Source organism: Peromyscus eremicus, chromosome 13, assembly GCF_949786415.1.
Source record: "Peromyscus eremicus chromosome 13, PerEre_H2_v1, whole genome shotgun sequence".
NCBI classification, from domain to species: Eukaryota; Metazoa; Chordata; class Mammalia; order Rodentia; family Cricetidae; genus Peromyscus; species Peromyscus eremicus.
Window position 1 is genome coordinate 43,211,757 of NC_081429.1, and position 16,672 is coordinate 43,228,428.

At 36.8% G+C, this 16,672-nt stretch overlaps 1 protein-coding gene across 1 annotated transcript in view; it reads left to right on the forward strand.

Moving 5' to 3' along the window:
* The window catches only part of Erbb4 (erb-b2 receptor tyrosine kinase 4), a 708,187-nt gene that overhangs the window by 668,587 nt on the left and 22,928 nt on the right, over window positions 1-16,672 (forward strand). Inside the window, exon 25 of the mRNA XM_059278119.1 lies at window positions 82-252. Coding sequence (XP_059134102.1) covers window positions 82-252 — 171 coding nt within the window. The remainder of the gene's footprint in view (window positions 1-81; window positions 253-16,672) is intronic.

Genomic DNA, 16,672 nt, shown 5'->3' on the forward strand with positions numbered 1-16,672 from the left:
ATTATATAAACTTACTATCGAAACCCCATGTTATGAAGGAAAGAATCATGATCTGTGCATATCTTATGGGCAATCTTTCAGGGTGATGATCGTATGAAGCTTCCCAGTCCAAATGACAGCAAATTCTTCCAGAATCTTTTGGATGAAGAGGATTTGGAAGATATGATGGATGCTGAGGAATATTTGGTCCCCCAGGCTTTCAACATCCCTCCTCCAATCTACACGTCCAGAGCAAGAATTGACTCCAATAGGGTAAGAAGTAATTATACACAAGTACCATGCTATTTCTGAGAAATAATTTTGTATTGTAAGCATTAAAATTTCCAAATAACTATACATCTAACTATTGCAATTTCTACATTAAAAGTACACTGTACCCACAAATTATATGCCAAGCTCAAAATAGATATAGTTAACTGAAAATTATGCATGGATAATGTAATACGTACTCTGAGATATCACCATTTCAAAAGAAGTCATCTAAATTTAAACAAATTTTAATTGCTAAGAACCAAACTAATAAAACTTCATACAGTAATGAAAATTCTTACCAATTAGTCTTTTACTGTTCTTTGTTTAAAATATTATAGCATGATAATTAATTAACAAGTACAACTCTTTTACTCATTGAAGAAACATTCACTTTTCTGCCAAGTGAAATACAAACACTGAAAAGTGTGTGAGTTTTTAAACCACAATCGATCATATTTACAATCCAAGTGAACCTTTACTAAGACATAGACCTAAGTTTCAGCAGATGCTTCTGAGAAGAATTTACATTTCAAACTGTCCGTGAATACCAGTTTTTCACTAAATGCTGTCAATCTATCTGTTTATTTTTAAAGATTCACTTGTTGGGACTAAAGAAATGGCACTTACAAGTGTGCACTGCTTTTGCAGAAGAGTTCAGATCCCAGAATCTGTGTCAGGCAGTTGTAAAGTCCAGCTTTCAGGAATCCTGTGCCCTCTTCTGGTCTCTGTGGGGAGCTGCATTTATGTGCAAACACACACAAATACATTCATTTAATATAAAATAAATCTTATTTAAATTTTTTTTTTAAAAATCACTCAACTTATGAGTGCCTCTGCACATGAGATGTTACCACACACTAGAGAGTCAAGAAATTGCTGTGTAACTCATGATTTCAGAAAATATCCAGGCACCCTGATAGCAAGGAAATGAACCAACCTCAATGCCCATCAACAGATGAGTGGATAATGAAAATGTGGTACCTATAAAAAATGGAATAGTAACCAGCTATAATGAAAAATAAAATCACTAAATTTTCAGGAAAACGATGCACTTGAAAATTCTAATATTAAAGGAAGTAACCAAACTCAGAGAAAAAAAATAAAGAAAAACCTGCATGCTTTCTCTTACATGTGGATCCTAACCTATAATGCATACATGCATGTATTAAAAATATGTAAGTGTGAGTATAGAATAAAATTTAGACAAGAAATTAAGAGAGGGTAATATTAGGTGACAAGGAAGAACAGGATATTGATAAAAGGACATATGCCATTAACGAGCTACATTATTTCTTTTTTCTAGCTTCATAGTTTTCTTCTTTTTATGGTGGATAAGTGAATTCAACTTTCTGGATATTGAAGTAACAAGAACCATAAATACACAAATGGATAGATAAATAAATAAATAAATTGATCACAAAAGTGTAAAACCCTAAATGAAGCAGTAATGCTTCAGAATGGCCATTCTAACTATGTAGCAGCTGATGGAGACGTCTGAAGTCTGGAACTGGCCTACTGTGTGAGGAGGTTCCTTAGAACAGCTGTATGGTGGTTTTGCTTGTGAGTAAATTAGAAGTGTATGATTTGATTAATTTTTTATTGTGTCTGGATTAAAGGAAGAGCCACAGAGCCATAGAATCAGCATGCAGCTTGGCGAGTGCTACAATAAACTATTTCTTGACCATTGTGAGTGTGGAGATACAATGAGTTTAGGTCTAGATACCGTGTCTTCCACTTACAAGACATAAACATGATTCTTGATTGTTTTCTGGGAAGTAACTTTCCCCCTTAGTGTCTCCATCTCAAAACATTGTCACTGTAGTAGAACAGAGTGTACTAGCTCTCTTGGACACAAGCTTAAGAGAAATTTCAAATTTCTGGTCATTCCCTAAGATGAAAGTAACTATTTCAGACTGATAGCAATAATGAAATAGTGCCTAGATTTTACTCTTCAAGACATGTATGTTAACGACTTTTAGTCCCTATGACAACCCAATGATGTTATTGTATTATTATCATGTCTTACAAAGAAGAAATCTGTCACACAGAAGTGAGGTGATTAGAATGAATTCACATGCCTCGCCAGCAGATCAGAGTTCTTAAATAGGCCTTTTGTCTCTACAACAGTATGCCTCATCGTTAAATATACAAATTTATTTTCATGATATGTTTGTTATTCTTGGCATCAACCTCAGTGTCTGGGACTTGTCAGTAAATATCCCTAGTAATTTTCTCATAAAATTCAACTCATCTGGTTTACATTTTTTAAACTTCTTCCTCCATTGGAAAGATTTGATGCACAAAGGCAAAGTGAAGTGAGGCTTGTAGGCACACCTGTAATCTCAGCACTGGGGAGGCTGAGGCAGGGGCATTTTGTGAATTCAATGCTAATCAAGATTAGTAGTGATTTCAGTCCCTGCCTGGATAGTGAGATCTTTTCTTAAAAAGTAAACAAAGGAAAAACACATAGGAAAGAAGAAAAGAAGGGAGGGATGGACAGAGGGAGGGAGGTAGAAGGAAGGGGTGGATAGAGGGAGGGATGGACAGAGGGGGCAAACATCAAGACCTCAGTTTACTTTTCTATGAAAAAAAAAATGTAATTACAACCCAAACTGAAGATTTTTTCATGGTCACAGTAGGAGTAGATAACTTAATAGTTTGAAATTTTGGTCCATAAGCCGGGCATGGTGGCACATGCCTAAGAATCCCAGCACTCGGGAGGCAGAGGCAAGTGGAGTTCTGAGTTCCAGGCCAGCCTGGTCCACAGAACAAATTCCAGGACAGCCAGGGCTACACATAGAAACCCTGTCTTGAAAAAACAAACAAACAAACAAATAAGTATATAAATTTAGCTTATATAGAGAGTGTGACTCGCAGTCTTTGTGGGAGGTAGGGAAGTCTTTAGGTAAAAGAGGGGGGCACTTTCCCTGCTCTCTCTATAGAGCAAAAATGACCAAATTTCACTATTGTATTTATTGTTCTAAAAGACAAATTCATCACTTTTCATTTCAATAATCAATTTTCAAGGAAAGAATTTTATTTCTTAAAGTGAAATGCTATCAAGATATCAAGACTAAGACTTGATTCCTTTTCTTTTTATAAGAATCCTGAAATTCCAAGTTTTTGTTCACTTTAATTTATAACGCTTAATGCAAGGAATTCTTAATGACAACTTAAGCTAACTAAACAGAACTAGACAAAGGAGAAATCACATGGGGAAATCCTTGACCTTTAGTCTTTTTCTCTTCTGCATTTTAATTTGCTACCTGCAAACTCATATTTCCTTTTTCAGTGTTTGGAAAAGGAATTGTGCTTAATGACACTTACCTTGGAACATTCGAAAAAAAAACCATTTTTAAAAAATTGTGTGGGTGTGTGTGGGTGTGTGCACATGTGCTCTGTGTTGTACCTGTGGGAGTGCAAGAATGCCCTCAGGTGGCATCTTCACAGTCCACCTTATTTCAGACAGGCTCTTTCATCCACTAATGTGTATGCAAAGCTCATGGGGCTGTGATTCTCCTGTCTCCAGCTCACATCTCACTATAGGAGTGCTAGGATTATAAACATGTGCTAGTGTACCTGGCTTTACATTGGTTCTGGGACCCAGCTCAGACCCCCATGCTTTCACAGTAAGTGTTTTGCCCACTGAGCAATTTCTCCAGTTCATTAAAAACCTTGGTTGTTTATATTGCCATAATTATAAAACTCTGGCTTTATATAACTCTTATTTATAACTTCTAACATGTATAAATATTATTTCCATCCTTGTCTATAATGCTGTTACTTTATTTCATAGTTACTTCAATTTTAGATACTATGGTCAAGTTATATAAGAAGGGACTGTGTTAAAGCAAATAAGGATGGAATGTTTATAAATATATTTAATAAACCTTTAGTACCAAGTAAGTACTCAGTTTTTAAATGCAAAATACAGTTTTCTATATAGATAATTCAGTAATGTTTTGGTTCTTTCTACAGAAGTATTTTCTCATTTTTAAATTAACACAACCCTACCCATCTATATGCGTGATAGACAATTAAGAGTTACATTTTCTCTAGTAACAGGAAAGTAGACATCTCTTTTAGAGTGACACAGTTTTTATTTTTTACTTTTTTATTGGTCAATAACATAAACACTCGTACTTTCTTCTCAGGTTTGCTACTCATGACAAGCATGTTCATGTGTTTACTCTCTGATTCTGTCTATGTTTCCTAACATCAAACAAAATACCAAAGCAATCTCTTCTGTATCACGTCAAATTGTTTTAAATTTCATGAGTGGGCCAGCAAGATGTTACGGCAGGGTAAGGCCTTTGCCATCAGGCCTGATTACCTGAGTCGGATTCCTGAACTTGCATACATGGTAGAAAGAGAGAGCCAGTTCTCACAAGTTGTCCTTTAACCCCCACACATACACTGTGGCCCACATATGTAAGCATAGACAAGATGAGTAAATAAATGAAATGTGAATTTTTAATTCCATATGTATTTTCGTAAATTGTAACTTTAAGACAATGAGTAAATTAACAATACAATGCTGATGTTTTTCCAGAACACTGGTAGAAATAAATTTTAGAAACACTAAAATATTCTCATCTAACCCATAGCTGATGCTATCATTATTAGCCGTAGATGTACAATGGTCTTAAATATTTTCATCAAAATAATGTGCCCACAGCATCTACTCTAACATTATGTAAACAGGAGAACCTGAGTAGCAAACCTTGGTTCTCTACATACATAAAGCAGAGGACCTAAGGGTGGAGTTACTCACTCCTTACCTCTGGCTGAGCTTCTACTTTGTTTCCCTCACCATATACTATAATACCATCAAAAGAAACTAGACTGTGGGCTGGAGGGATGGCTCAGTAGTTAAGAGCACTTGCTGCTTTACTGGAGAACCCGAGTTCAGTTTCTGACATCTACATCAGGTGTCTCCCTTTAACCTTCTGGAATTGCAGTTCCAAAGGATTTGATGCCTCTGGCTTCCTCAGAAACTTGCACTTGTGTGCACATAAACATGTGCACAACACACACACACACACACACACACACACACACACACACGCATCCCTACATAATTCAAAATAATAAAACAAATACATTAATTAAAGTAAATTGGAAATGAGACATGACATTCTAGAACCAATCCAGGGCATGTCATTTAATCAGGCTCCTGTCATTTTCTTTAGTCATAAGGATGTTCAGGTGGATCATGTGTAATCTTCTCATATTAAAATTACTTTATAATAATTGGTATTTTGAGAAATTATATTCCAGACATATGCATGTATTTTATCCTTAGGAATATTTAGATAGAGAATGGCCCAAAGCATTTTGAGTTACCTCAGTATACAACCATTGTCCTTAAGTGACTGGATATAGAAGAGAAGATCCTAAAGACAAAAGTTAAGGAAGCATCTCGTAGCATCTTGTAGGTAATGTAGGAGGAAGGTGCTAAATGATATAGCAAGGTTACTCTTGTTGCAATTTACCAAGGATCAATATTAATTCTAACAACAGCTACTTCTTGATGATAAATGATTGTAGTGTCTGGGTATTGGTTTTACATTTTGTCCTAGATCTATAAAGGTTTCCTGCAGTTTATCCTTGACAAGATACTTGAGGTTTTTTGTTTTAAATCTATTAAACCTGAAGTAGTAGCTCTGTTTTTATTAAATTTCATATTACTAGCTACCTTTTTGTCTTAAGTAGTCTTTACTCAACAGCTAATCTTTTTGACTTGCTCAGTATATTATAGATAGAGTAAACAAATTGATGTATTTGAATCAGAGTAAATAAATTAGTACATTTGAATATTTCTTGTGGGATTGGCACTATGTTGGACAGTGAGAATAGGGTTGGGAAAGGATGTTCTGTTTTCAGAGAGTCTCGTTCTAGTTGAGAACATTATATTATGAGAGAAACATCAGGCATTGTAGGGAAAAGGAAAGGCAATCCAAATCAAGATATAAGGCTAGAGGAAGGCATTTTAGCCATGTCTTTGTGAAGAAAGAGACTCAGGCTCAGAGTAGGGTCAGTTGGGAAATGAACCAAACCAAACAAAGCCTAACATCAGATTAGGCATATGCAAACTAGTTATTTTTATCATCTTAGTTTTTATAACATTTTTATATTGTGCAAGTTTGAGAACTGTATTATCAGAGGAGGAAATAGAAAGTCTTCCCTTTTTCTTGTTTTCTTGCCAATGTTAATCTTGGTCTTAAAGGCTCCTTCCCTATTTCTAAATGTTCCAATTCCAAGCAAAGAACTTTTCATCCTCTCTGCAAAACACTTTAGGAATTCCTTTCTTCATCTTGGCACAACTCTACGTCATCACTTCACAGAACCTATTGCGATCTCTCCCTAAGTACACATGTCTAGTATTTGTTTTTTGTTTTTTAATTATTTCAAGGGAGCTCAATATTTCTTTCTTCTCTTCCCTTTGTTCCTTCGTTCCTTTGTACCTTCCTTCAATCTAGTGCTAGGGATCAAACTCAGGACCTCATGCATCTTAGACCAGTTTGACCACTGAGCTACACCCACAGCCAATGATATCTTTTTATGCTTATCCTTTTATGCTTAGCTTTTTCCTTAAAAATTTTAATATGGAGCCAGATGGTGGTGGCACACACCTTTAATCCCAGCACTCAGGAGGCAGAGGCAGGTGGATCTCAGTGAGTTCAAGGCCAGCCTGGACTACAGAGTGAGTTCCAGGAAAGGCGCAAAGCTATAGAGAGAAACCCTGTCTCGAAAAATAAAAACAAACAAACAAACAAAATTTAATATGGCCCTTTGCATTGTAGCAAAAACAACAGTATTAATGATTTGTCTCAGTATCTGAGACACCAATTTCTGCCTCTTCTTTTCTTTCCTTCCTTCATTCCTTTCTTTTTCATTCTCATCCTCTTCCTCCTCCTCCTCCTCTTTCTTCTCCTTCACGTTTACAGTACACTTTTGTATTCTTTTCATGAATGGGAAAAACTTCAATGGTGTATTTTATTAGATCTCTCTTTATATGGTATATAATCCTATTGTCATTATCAGTTTAATAATGATTGAACATTTGTCCTAGGAAGTACCTTCCTCGTTTCAGTTGAATGGTCACTGCAATTTACTTTTCTCCACTCTACATCTCACATGCAAAAAAACTGCCCCGAACTGCAAGCATTATTTTAACACGTCTCTCAAAGTATTTATCTGTTGAAATTTTTCTGTCTCTGTTGGGAAGTTTGGATGATTTGTTCTTTAGAAATGCCACCTCTCCTATAGATGATCGATTTTTCTCTTTGAAAATAATGTAATATAAAATTGCATTCATTTTCTTTTCAAACTTGGGGGAACTATGGAGAGATTAAGAATTCTTGATTTGTCTGATTTTATATTAACTATATATTAGAACTGAGACATTTCATTCACAAACTTGAGGACGGAAAGATATTCCTAGTTAATATCAAAAATATTTTAAGAATAAGTTAAAATACATTAGTTCTTGCCTATAAAATTCCATATTTTCACTTACATAGCAATATTCTCATTACATAACACCAGCATGCTCTTTTACCATAACCTTTCCTTTCCTCTCGTGTTCTGCTTCCACACCCTCTCTTCATCTTCAAGTGTATGTTTTTCTCTAGAAAGTTAGTTTACCTAGAAATCCTTTGAACAGAAATGTAAGCAATGTTGTTAGCCCTTAATGCTGGTATAAAGAACTCTAAGCACAGGAATCACACACCCGTATTATGAGGTATATGCATCAGCAATTGTGTGTTCATGAATGGTCAGATCTCTAAGAGACCTAAAAGACTTCCTCATCTTTATGGTGTGGAAACTAATACTGGGAAGAGCCAAGATTCACACCCCAGTGTCCTTGCTTCTAAGAGAAGGATGCAGAGCCCTTGCTCCAATCTCTTGGGTCTTAATCTAGTCTTCTTTCTTTTCATTGGTTCTGTTGGTTTGTTTTTGCTGGTGAAAGCCATGGAAGTCTTGATTTTACTTCCAGTCTAATGAGATTTATTATCAACTGGCTTAAAAGGCTCCTGCTGGGAGTGCAATGAGAAGCCAGAGCCCCTGCTGCTGCTTGCCTCCTTTGTTTATGCTTCTGAGAGACTCCCTGTAATCAAGAGTTAATGGTTTAGGAAGATCAAATGGAATTGATAGAGCCAAAATCGAAGCACAAAAGCAGGGCAATGGTGTCTGCATTTGAACTCAGTAATGACATTCTCGGCAACAAAGTGATCTTTACAAGTTTAGCAGGTGTATGGAAATTTACCAGTGCAAACCTAAATATAGCTACTACTTGTTGATCACTTATTTCTATTCGAAACTCTACTCCAAGCTATATATACATAGATTACCCTCTACCTGCACAACACAAGTAGAAAGTGATACTGTTCCCTTTTTGGCCAAAGTAGAAAACACAACAGAAAAGCTGCCAACTGCGATGGTAAATAGTGAGATTTGAACCTGTCTGATTTGTTCATGTTTTTAATTCTTATTCTTCATTGGTAAAAGAAAAGGGAAGTCAAATCATCATCACCAATAGGTAATGAGTAAATTATAAGTACTAGCCTAAATGTTATTCAAATGAAATTATTTGAAAGTTAGTACAGACTATAAGTTTCTTCAATTTTTAAAAATAGTTGTTGTAATTTTTATGAAAACATTTTCACAGCCTACAAAGTGGTATTTTGAAAAATGCTGTCTCCTTTTCTCCATACTGCGAGAGGCAGTGTAATGATAAAATCATAGAGTTGCTCATCTTGTCACAATCGCCCAAGTAAGTGATGGTTGATTAGTGTTCTAAAGGTTGTTGTCATACAGGGCATTTTACTGTTTCAAAAGAACCTTCATCGTTCAATAGTTGAAACTCCTAATCAACTAGATGACTTGGTAACTTTGTTGAGAGTTTAGCTATTCAAAAACCCAACCACTGTTACATCCCATGACACCCAATGTGTCATGTGAACTGCCTATGAGATAGCAAGTTTCACCTCATGAGCACCTGACACTAGCCACTGGTAGCAACTTTCAGAATGGGACTGGGGGCACTACCAAACACACTCCTCCAACAGAGTCCACACATGCAGTAGACGCACTGGTTTTCTGTGAGAATCTGGCTTTAAAAGCACATTTCAGTGGTATTTATGAAGCTGCTTTACACTTAGCAACTGTTAACAGGCACAAAAAGTCCATGAACAACCAAAAAGATTTCTTCTCTTCGTTGTTAAATAGGACTAAAGAAAATCAGAGTCCAAAAGGGAAACAAAGAGAACGGAGAGACAGCCAGACATGCTATGTAGACTGATGACATTAATGAATGTTTCCTCTAAGCCATTTAGATGGTTATGTTTTCGGTGATTGCCACCAGATTCAAAGCCCTGTGCTAAATTATTGGACACATCTCATTAAGTAGTCTTTTCTTCATGGCACAGCGCATAAGCGAGCACCATTATCAATTTCTTCATTTCTTACATAATGGAATCAGGACATTATCATCAACTTCTTATTCAGATTTTTGGAAGGTTATTTAATTTTTATTTATTTATTTATTTTACAAATCTATCTTTTTCTGCCAGAGCTCCCTGTCTGGGCTGGCCTGCTATGCTGATTGCTTCTGCAAAGGCTTGAGAAAGTGTTGTTCTATTTCGTTTCTCAATAAGTATTGATGGCATTTTGAGAGGTTCAGAGTATTCTTTGATTACTCCATGAAATGGAACAGAGAAGATGGCTGTGGGTAGTAGGGGGTGGGCTTGCTCATCAGGCTTCCTTTGTGAGCTTTCTGCACTTGACTGCACCCCCAATCACACGCGTCTCTTCCCTTACTCACTGGTGTAAATGGAAAGTTCCCTTCTCAGTTCAAAATTCTGACATACCAGAATGTTCTAAAGAGGGACTAATTTTACTCTGTAGCTTTCACTGTAGCTGAATGGCTGTGGACCAGCCTTTCATTATACTCAAGCAAAAGCTGAATTAAGAGACCGCTATACCACTGTGGGAAAATTTCCAAACACAAAGACCGTAGTTCTTGTTTCAAAATATTCTAGATTGTGTGAAATAAGTACAGAAAATCACATAGGGGAAGAAATTGGAAGTTCAACCCACCACCGATTTGTTTTGCACTTTCCAAAAATAATCATAGCCATTGTTTAATAACATACTGAATTGTTTCTCTCTCTAGAAGAAAAAAAATACTTAATATTCTCAACATATTGAAATATTGAGATGTACATAATTCATATTCACTGCGTGCCTGCTCTAGCCTATTTTCAGTTGGAGCCAGGTGCTGTGGTTCTGTATTAGAGAGATAGGCTATTGGTTATTCCCTAGTTGAAATGACTAATTCATTCTTTTACTCTTAGTAATTGCATAGATTTATAAGAGTGTGACATTATGCAAAGAGTGAATAATAATACATATACAGATTGATTATAATTCACTTGTCTCGAGTACTATATAAATGCCTTGTACTTACTATATTTAATCTCCCGAAAACTTTGCCTTAGTTTTTATCCTTTTACCACTTCTTTCCTGCCTGTTTTCCTAATTTTTATTGTTCTTAGATATCCACTATTCTGTATTTTCTCATCTATTTTGTGTGTGTGCAAACTGAGGCAAAACTATAAAATGATAGGACCTAGCAGCTGCCTCAAAGGGGGCTGTGACTCACCACAGTGGTGCATTACTTCTCGTGCTGCCTCTGAGATTCCATTATTACTTTATTGCTGCTACAAAGTCAACTCTTAGTCCTCTTTATGGGTGCTGGAGATCAATCCCAGGCCCTTGAACATTCTAAATGAGTCATCTACCACTGAGCCACCTCTACAGACAGTACTCAGCATAGTAAAGATGAATATATAAATGAAGAGTTTGATTATTTATTTATTGTTATGTGTATGGCTGTTTTGACTACATGTATGTCTTACCATCACATTTGTGCAGGTCCCTGGAGGACAGAAGGGGCATAAGATCCCCTGGGTCTAGAGTTATAGATGTTCATGAGCTATCATGTGTGTGCTGGGAATCATAAATGGGTACCCTGGGAGAATAAGCACTGAGTCATCTCTTCAACTCTTCAGCAAAACATTTTGACTTCTTGAACCTTTGAATCACCAGATCCTCACGTTGGTGTGGTCTTCAAAGGACTATCTTAGTAAGAGCTGTTTATCTATCAATACAGAAAGAAACATCCCCTTGCCTGTCTTAAATTATGACGATTTCAGGCAAATAAGAACAACAAAATCATCTTCTGTTGGTAATATATTTATCTAACAATCATTAAGGAATCTGCTATGTATCTAGTTCTTCTAGAAATGCATCTGAACTTGCCTTCAAAACAATTGACATATAAGAAAGCAGCCAATAAAATTTAATGAGCAAGTGTTATAATAGGGACAAGGAGAGTACATAAGGAACTGTTGAGTAAGGTGAGCTTTATTATAAGGGACACAACAAGGTCACTTTGGCTTCTGATAAAAAAAAAATCTGACAGCATTTTGATATGTTAACTAAAGTAGAGATGGAAGGAATCAGAGGAATAGCATGAGGACTTTGATAAGGGTAATGGTTTTGAAATAGAACAATGGGATCTGGATATCCATTGAATAATACATAATGAGAAGGAGATGCCAAGTTCTCTAACTGCAAGTGAGCAGATGTTAGCCTTATGGATTATTGTATAAAGTAAGAAGAGCAGAATAAGAAAATTAATTGATGTTTTGGAACTTAAGTAGACATCAGCACTAGACTTTCAGAATGTATGCCTAGAAGGCCAATGAAGTTGTCATGATTTGGAAGCCATTTTTACATTGTTTCATGGCATTTACATTCCTAGTCCTTTTTAGTAGTTTCAGCATGGCATAGAGCTAGTGGAGAGCAACTGAATAATGAGCAAGGTCAGGAAGTGAAATTCTCTTTGAAATTTTCTCTCATACAAATGGACGTAAGGATAGAGAGTATACTGGTGAGAAAATGTTTATAAAAGCAATTTAGTAGACGTGTTTTTATTTAGGCTTACTTTGTTTTACTACACAATGGGATAAGATGTCTGACTGTCTGCATTTAAACATGGCTCCAGTACTGGCTAGCTTGCATAAGCTTGGCCTTTTAACTACTCAGTTTATTATTCTCCAAACTGTGCATAAGACCATATGTACCAGGGGATATGTGGGGACTCAGAGCAATTATATTTACAGAACACTTCGACCTAACAACTCAGTAACTGTTTGCCCTTTCTCTTCCTACACTCCAATTTCCCTACATGGGGCTCCTCTGCACTCTATTTTTTCCCACCTCTTCTTTGACTTACCTCTCAATCCCTCTTCCATCTCTCCAATAACAAAAGTAATTCACACTAAGAATTTGTGAATTGATAGATATGATTGGAAACAGAAAGGATGGACTTGGTTGAAGGATCACATTATAGAGAGTACATGCTCCTATTCAACTCTTTTTCTTCATTGCCTGCCTGTGCCAACTCTATTTCCTTAGAGATTCAACTTTTCCTTTGTCTCCTATATTACAATTTTCCTTCTCATCTGAGGGCTTGCACCCATATATTAAATTTTTCACTAACTGGTCAAACACTTAGGATTTAAAATGTTTTAACAAAGAAGTTAATTGTCTCTCAGGAATGGTTTTATTCTACTGATAATAACAAGTTTTCTGTTTTATTATAATTTTCCGATTAAATTGAGAGACACTAGGAGACTGCCAGGCTATAGACACATAGCATAGAGCAAGGCTATGAAAGGAACAAAGGGCACGGGTATGTTACTAGGAGAAAGGCTGAATAAGGTTTCAGTGAGTGCTGTTTTGAGAGAGTCAAAGATGAATGAAGATCCAGTAAATTTAGGGACTCCTCAAGATGCAAGATATGGCTTTTTAGAAGTATCCACTTGGATGTGTGATGCTTCTGCCCCACCAAGCGAACTGTGAACAAAGGAGAGGAGACAAGAGATAGGAAGAGGTGAGAATGTAGAGCCGTTCCAAAACCAGTATAGAAGCAGTGGGATGTAAACACTACCTGGAGGATCAGTGCAGTAATTAATTAGGGCTTATAGCTAAGTTCTTTCATTTAGTCTAACTACCTATGATATGTAATTACATAAATATGAGCACTGTGTTCCTGTTAGGGCCAGAATATTGGGCTAGGTTGTATATACGCATTTCTACAGACTAAAAAAAATTAAGATTCAGGTTTTGAATAGCTTGTGACATATCTAGTAATATCTAGTAAGTAACTCAAGATGGAAATCCAGATTCAGCTTGCTTCAAGGTACATACTAGAAAAATAGAAAGTATCTAAAAATTGATCTATGGAAAGGAGGCAAGAGAAATAGCTGACTTATAAAAAGGAATAAGGAAGAAACAAAAGGCTGTGGGCAAAGAAAGGAATCATTCTTTTAGAGTTCATAATGGCAGTTTTTGTAGTGTTCAGGTATAAGCATGTGATGCTTAAAGAGCAATTGAGGTAAGATCACAGCCAAGAAGGACACTCTGAAACTATAATGCTTGGGCACTGACTGGCACTTATCCAGAAATGACTGTGCAATCCAAGTGACATGACTAGACATGAGCAATCTAAGTATTGGACAGTGCCTCCAATGACTCTAGAAAATACTCAAATGGGTAAGGACCTGTGGTAGAAGCAATTAAAATCATCCTGAAAAAGGGAAGGAATAGACTGAATTTTGGAAAGCTGTGATCCAGAATATTGTAGAATATTGATCCTGGCTCAGACAAATTGTGGAATGAGTATGTTCCACTAGAGAGAACTGTTAAGGAAGACCCTGTGTGTGCAGGGGACTACTGGAGGGTGTGTGTGGTTGCTAAGGCATCAATGCAGGAAATATTTTCATAAAGAGGGAAGACACAAATCTAGGTTTTGTGAAGATGGATTCTATTGTGTGTTGGAGTAGAGTCTAAGGAAAAGGAGATGGGACTGGAGAGATAGTTCAGTGGGTAAGAATACTTGCTAGTCTTTCAGAGGACATGAGTTTAGTTCACAGCATCTACATGGAGTAGCTCACAACAGCCAGTAACTCTCTCTTCGGGAATCAGACATCCTCTTTTGGCTTCCTCAGGCTACCACATACATGTGGCTTGTGAATGTAGGACACATGGACATATACACACAAAAAATTAATGTATTTAAAAAACAAAAGAATACAAAATGAACATTTTTTTTCTGTTCTAAAATGCATGAAATCATAGTCATATGAACCCATGACACAGTTACTACAGAGCCCTGGAAAGAACCTGTCATGGAAGAGCTGAAAGCTTCAGTTCCACTGCTTCAGGGGAAACCACTGTGGGTCAAAAAGATGTGAAAACAAACAAGAGAAAAGGCCTAGAGAGGATTCATGTGCATCTATTTTCAAATCACATGTTAGTGAGCGCTTCCTTTGGGACTTCTGATATTTAGAAGCTCAAGATGAATGGCATGGACCCTGGAAGTTTAATATCATAATACAAACCCTTTATTTATAACATTTCCTTCCTCCCTTCTGGAGACAGAATGGTCCTGCACATTTTAAAATTTTATTTGTGGGCTGATAAACATTTTATGAGTGCTCACCTGACTCTGTGTTTAGGATGAGCTTGCTGCTTGCTTTTGCTCTTCTCTGGGTCAGAATTTCCAGGCAGGAGCAAATAATTTAAAGCCTGGGTTTGTGTCAGGCTCTCTCAGACAGGTCTTCTCCTGAGTAATTGGCATCTAGTATGCTTCTGGAGGACCACAGGCAGTAGGGACTCCAGAACTGTGGCCTGTTGCTAAGATTACTTCTAATTGCTTCCACTTGATCTTAGGTCATCATTTAATAGGCATTTCATAGATAAGTCACAGAAATGATCAAAATCCCCTCTTTGCATTTGTTACATTGGGTAAGGACATCTAAATGTATCCACCCCAATCTGAGCAACTTGGTATTTTTATTTATCATTAATGTTTAGATAAGTAACATTTGAAGCAATTGGATAGGTGAGATACTGTTAAAACTGGTTGGTTAATCTATTTAAGGAACTCTTCCCACAAATCTAATGCTGATGAGGTGGATACAGTATTTAAATGTCTTAAATATCTTGGCAAGAACAACAGTGATAATCTGTTTTGTGATTTTATTTGTATGACTAAGTGTTAATATTTCCTTTTTCTAAAAATATCTCTACCCTGCCTTAAATCTTCCTTTAAAAATGATACATAAAAGCTGCATGGTGGTGGCACACACCTTTAATCCCAGCACTCAGGGGGCAGAGCCAGGTGGATCTCTGTGAGTTTGAGGCCAGCCTGGTCTACAGAGTGAGATCCAGGACAGGCACCAAAACTACACAGAGAAATCCTGTCTCAAAAAAACAAAAAAATAGTGATAAATAAAACCAAGTATGGTGGCATATGACTATAATCCCAGAACTTAAGAGACTGAGGCAAGAGAATCACAAGTTCAAGGCCAGTCTGGGCTATAAAGCAGTTTACAGGATAACCTGGGCTACAGAGAGAGACCCCCTCTGAAAAACAACAGTAACAGGAAAATACAAATTATAAATAATATTTGCAATAACTATTTACTAAAGAAGAAAGTGACCTGGCAAATATTCCAGAAGCTTACCTTATCTGGCAGGCACTTTTCGATATTTCTTTCCTAATCATTGCTAGAAAGAATGGAATACAGATGTATGTATGAAAATACCTCATCTCTTTTCTATTTTTCTCAACTCCAATTTTTTATGAGATTATATTAATGTCACAAGTATAAGTGTTGTTCTATAAATTGGCTACTTTCTTTTTAAGATTTAGCTTTCTTAAAAATCTTAATTGTAATTTTTAAATGTTTCAAATCTTAATTTTATTATAAAGGTAGCCCTTAAGAATTCTCTTTCAGGCCGGGCGGTGGTGGCGCACGCCTTTAATCCCAGCACTCGGGAGGCAGAGCCAGGCGGATCTCTGTGAGTTCGAGGCCGGCCTGGGCTACCAAGTGAGTTCCAGGAAAGGCGCAAAGCTACACAGAGAAACCCTGTCTCGAAAAAACAAAACAAAACAAAAAAAAGAATTCTCTTTCAGCCCGCTGGGCGGTGGTGGTACACGCCTTTAATCCCAGCACTCGGGAGGCAGAGCCAGGCGGATCTCTGTGAGTTCAAGGTCAGCCTGGGCTACCAAGTGAGTCCCAGGAAAGGTGCAAAGCTACACAGAGAAACCCTGTCTCAGAAAAAAAAAAAAAAAAAAAAAAAAGAATTCTCTTTCTACTAGACTCTGTATGGGAGTGTAAATTATCCCTACTAGTTTTTTTTTTTCTCTCTCTGTCTTTCTGTCTCTGTCTCTGTCTCTCTCTTTCTGTCTCTCTCTGTCTCTGTCTCTCTGTCTCTGTCTCTGTCTCTCTCTGTGTGTCTCTCTGTCTCTCTGTCTCTCTCTCTTTCTCTCTGTCTC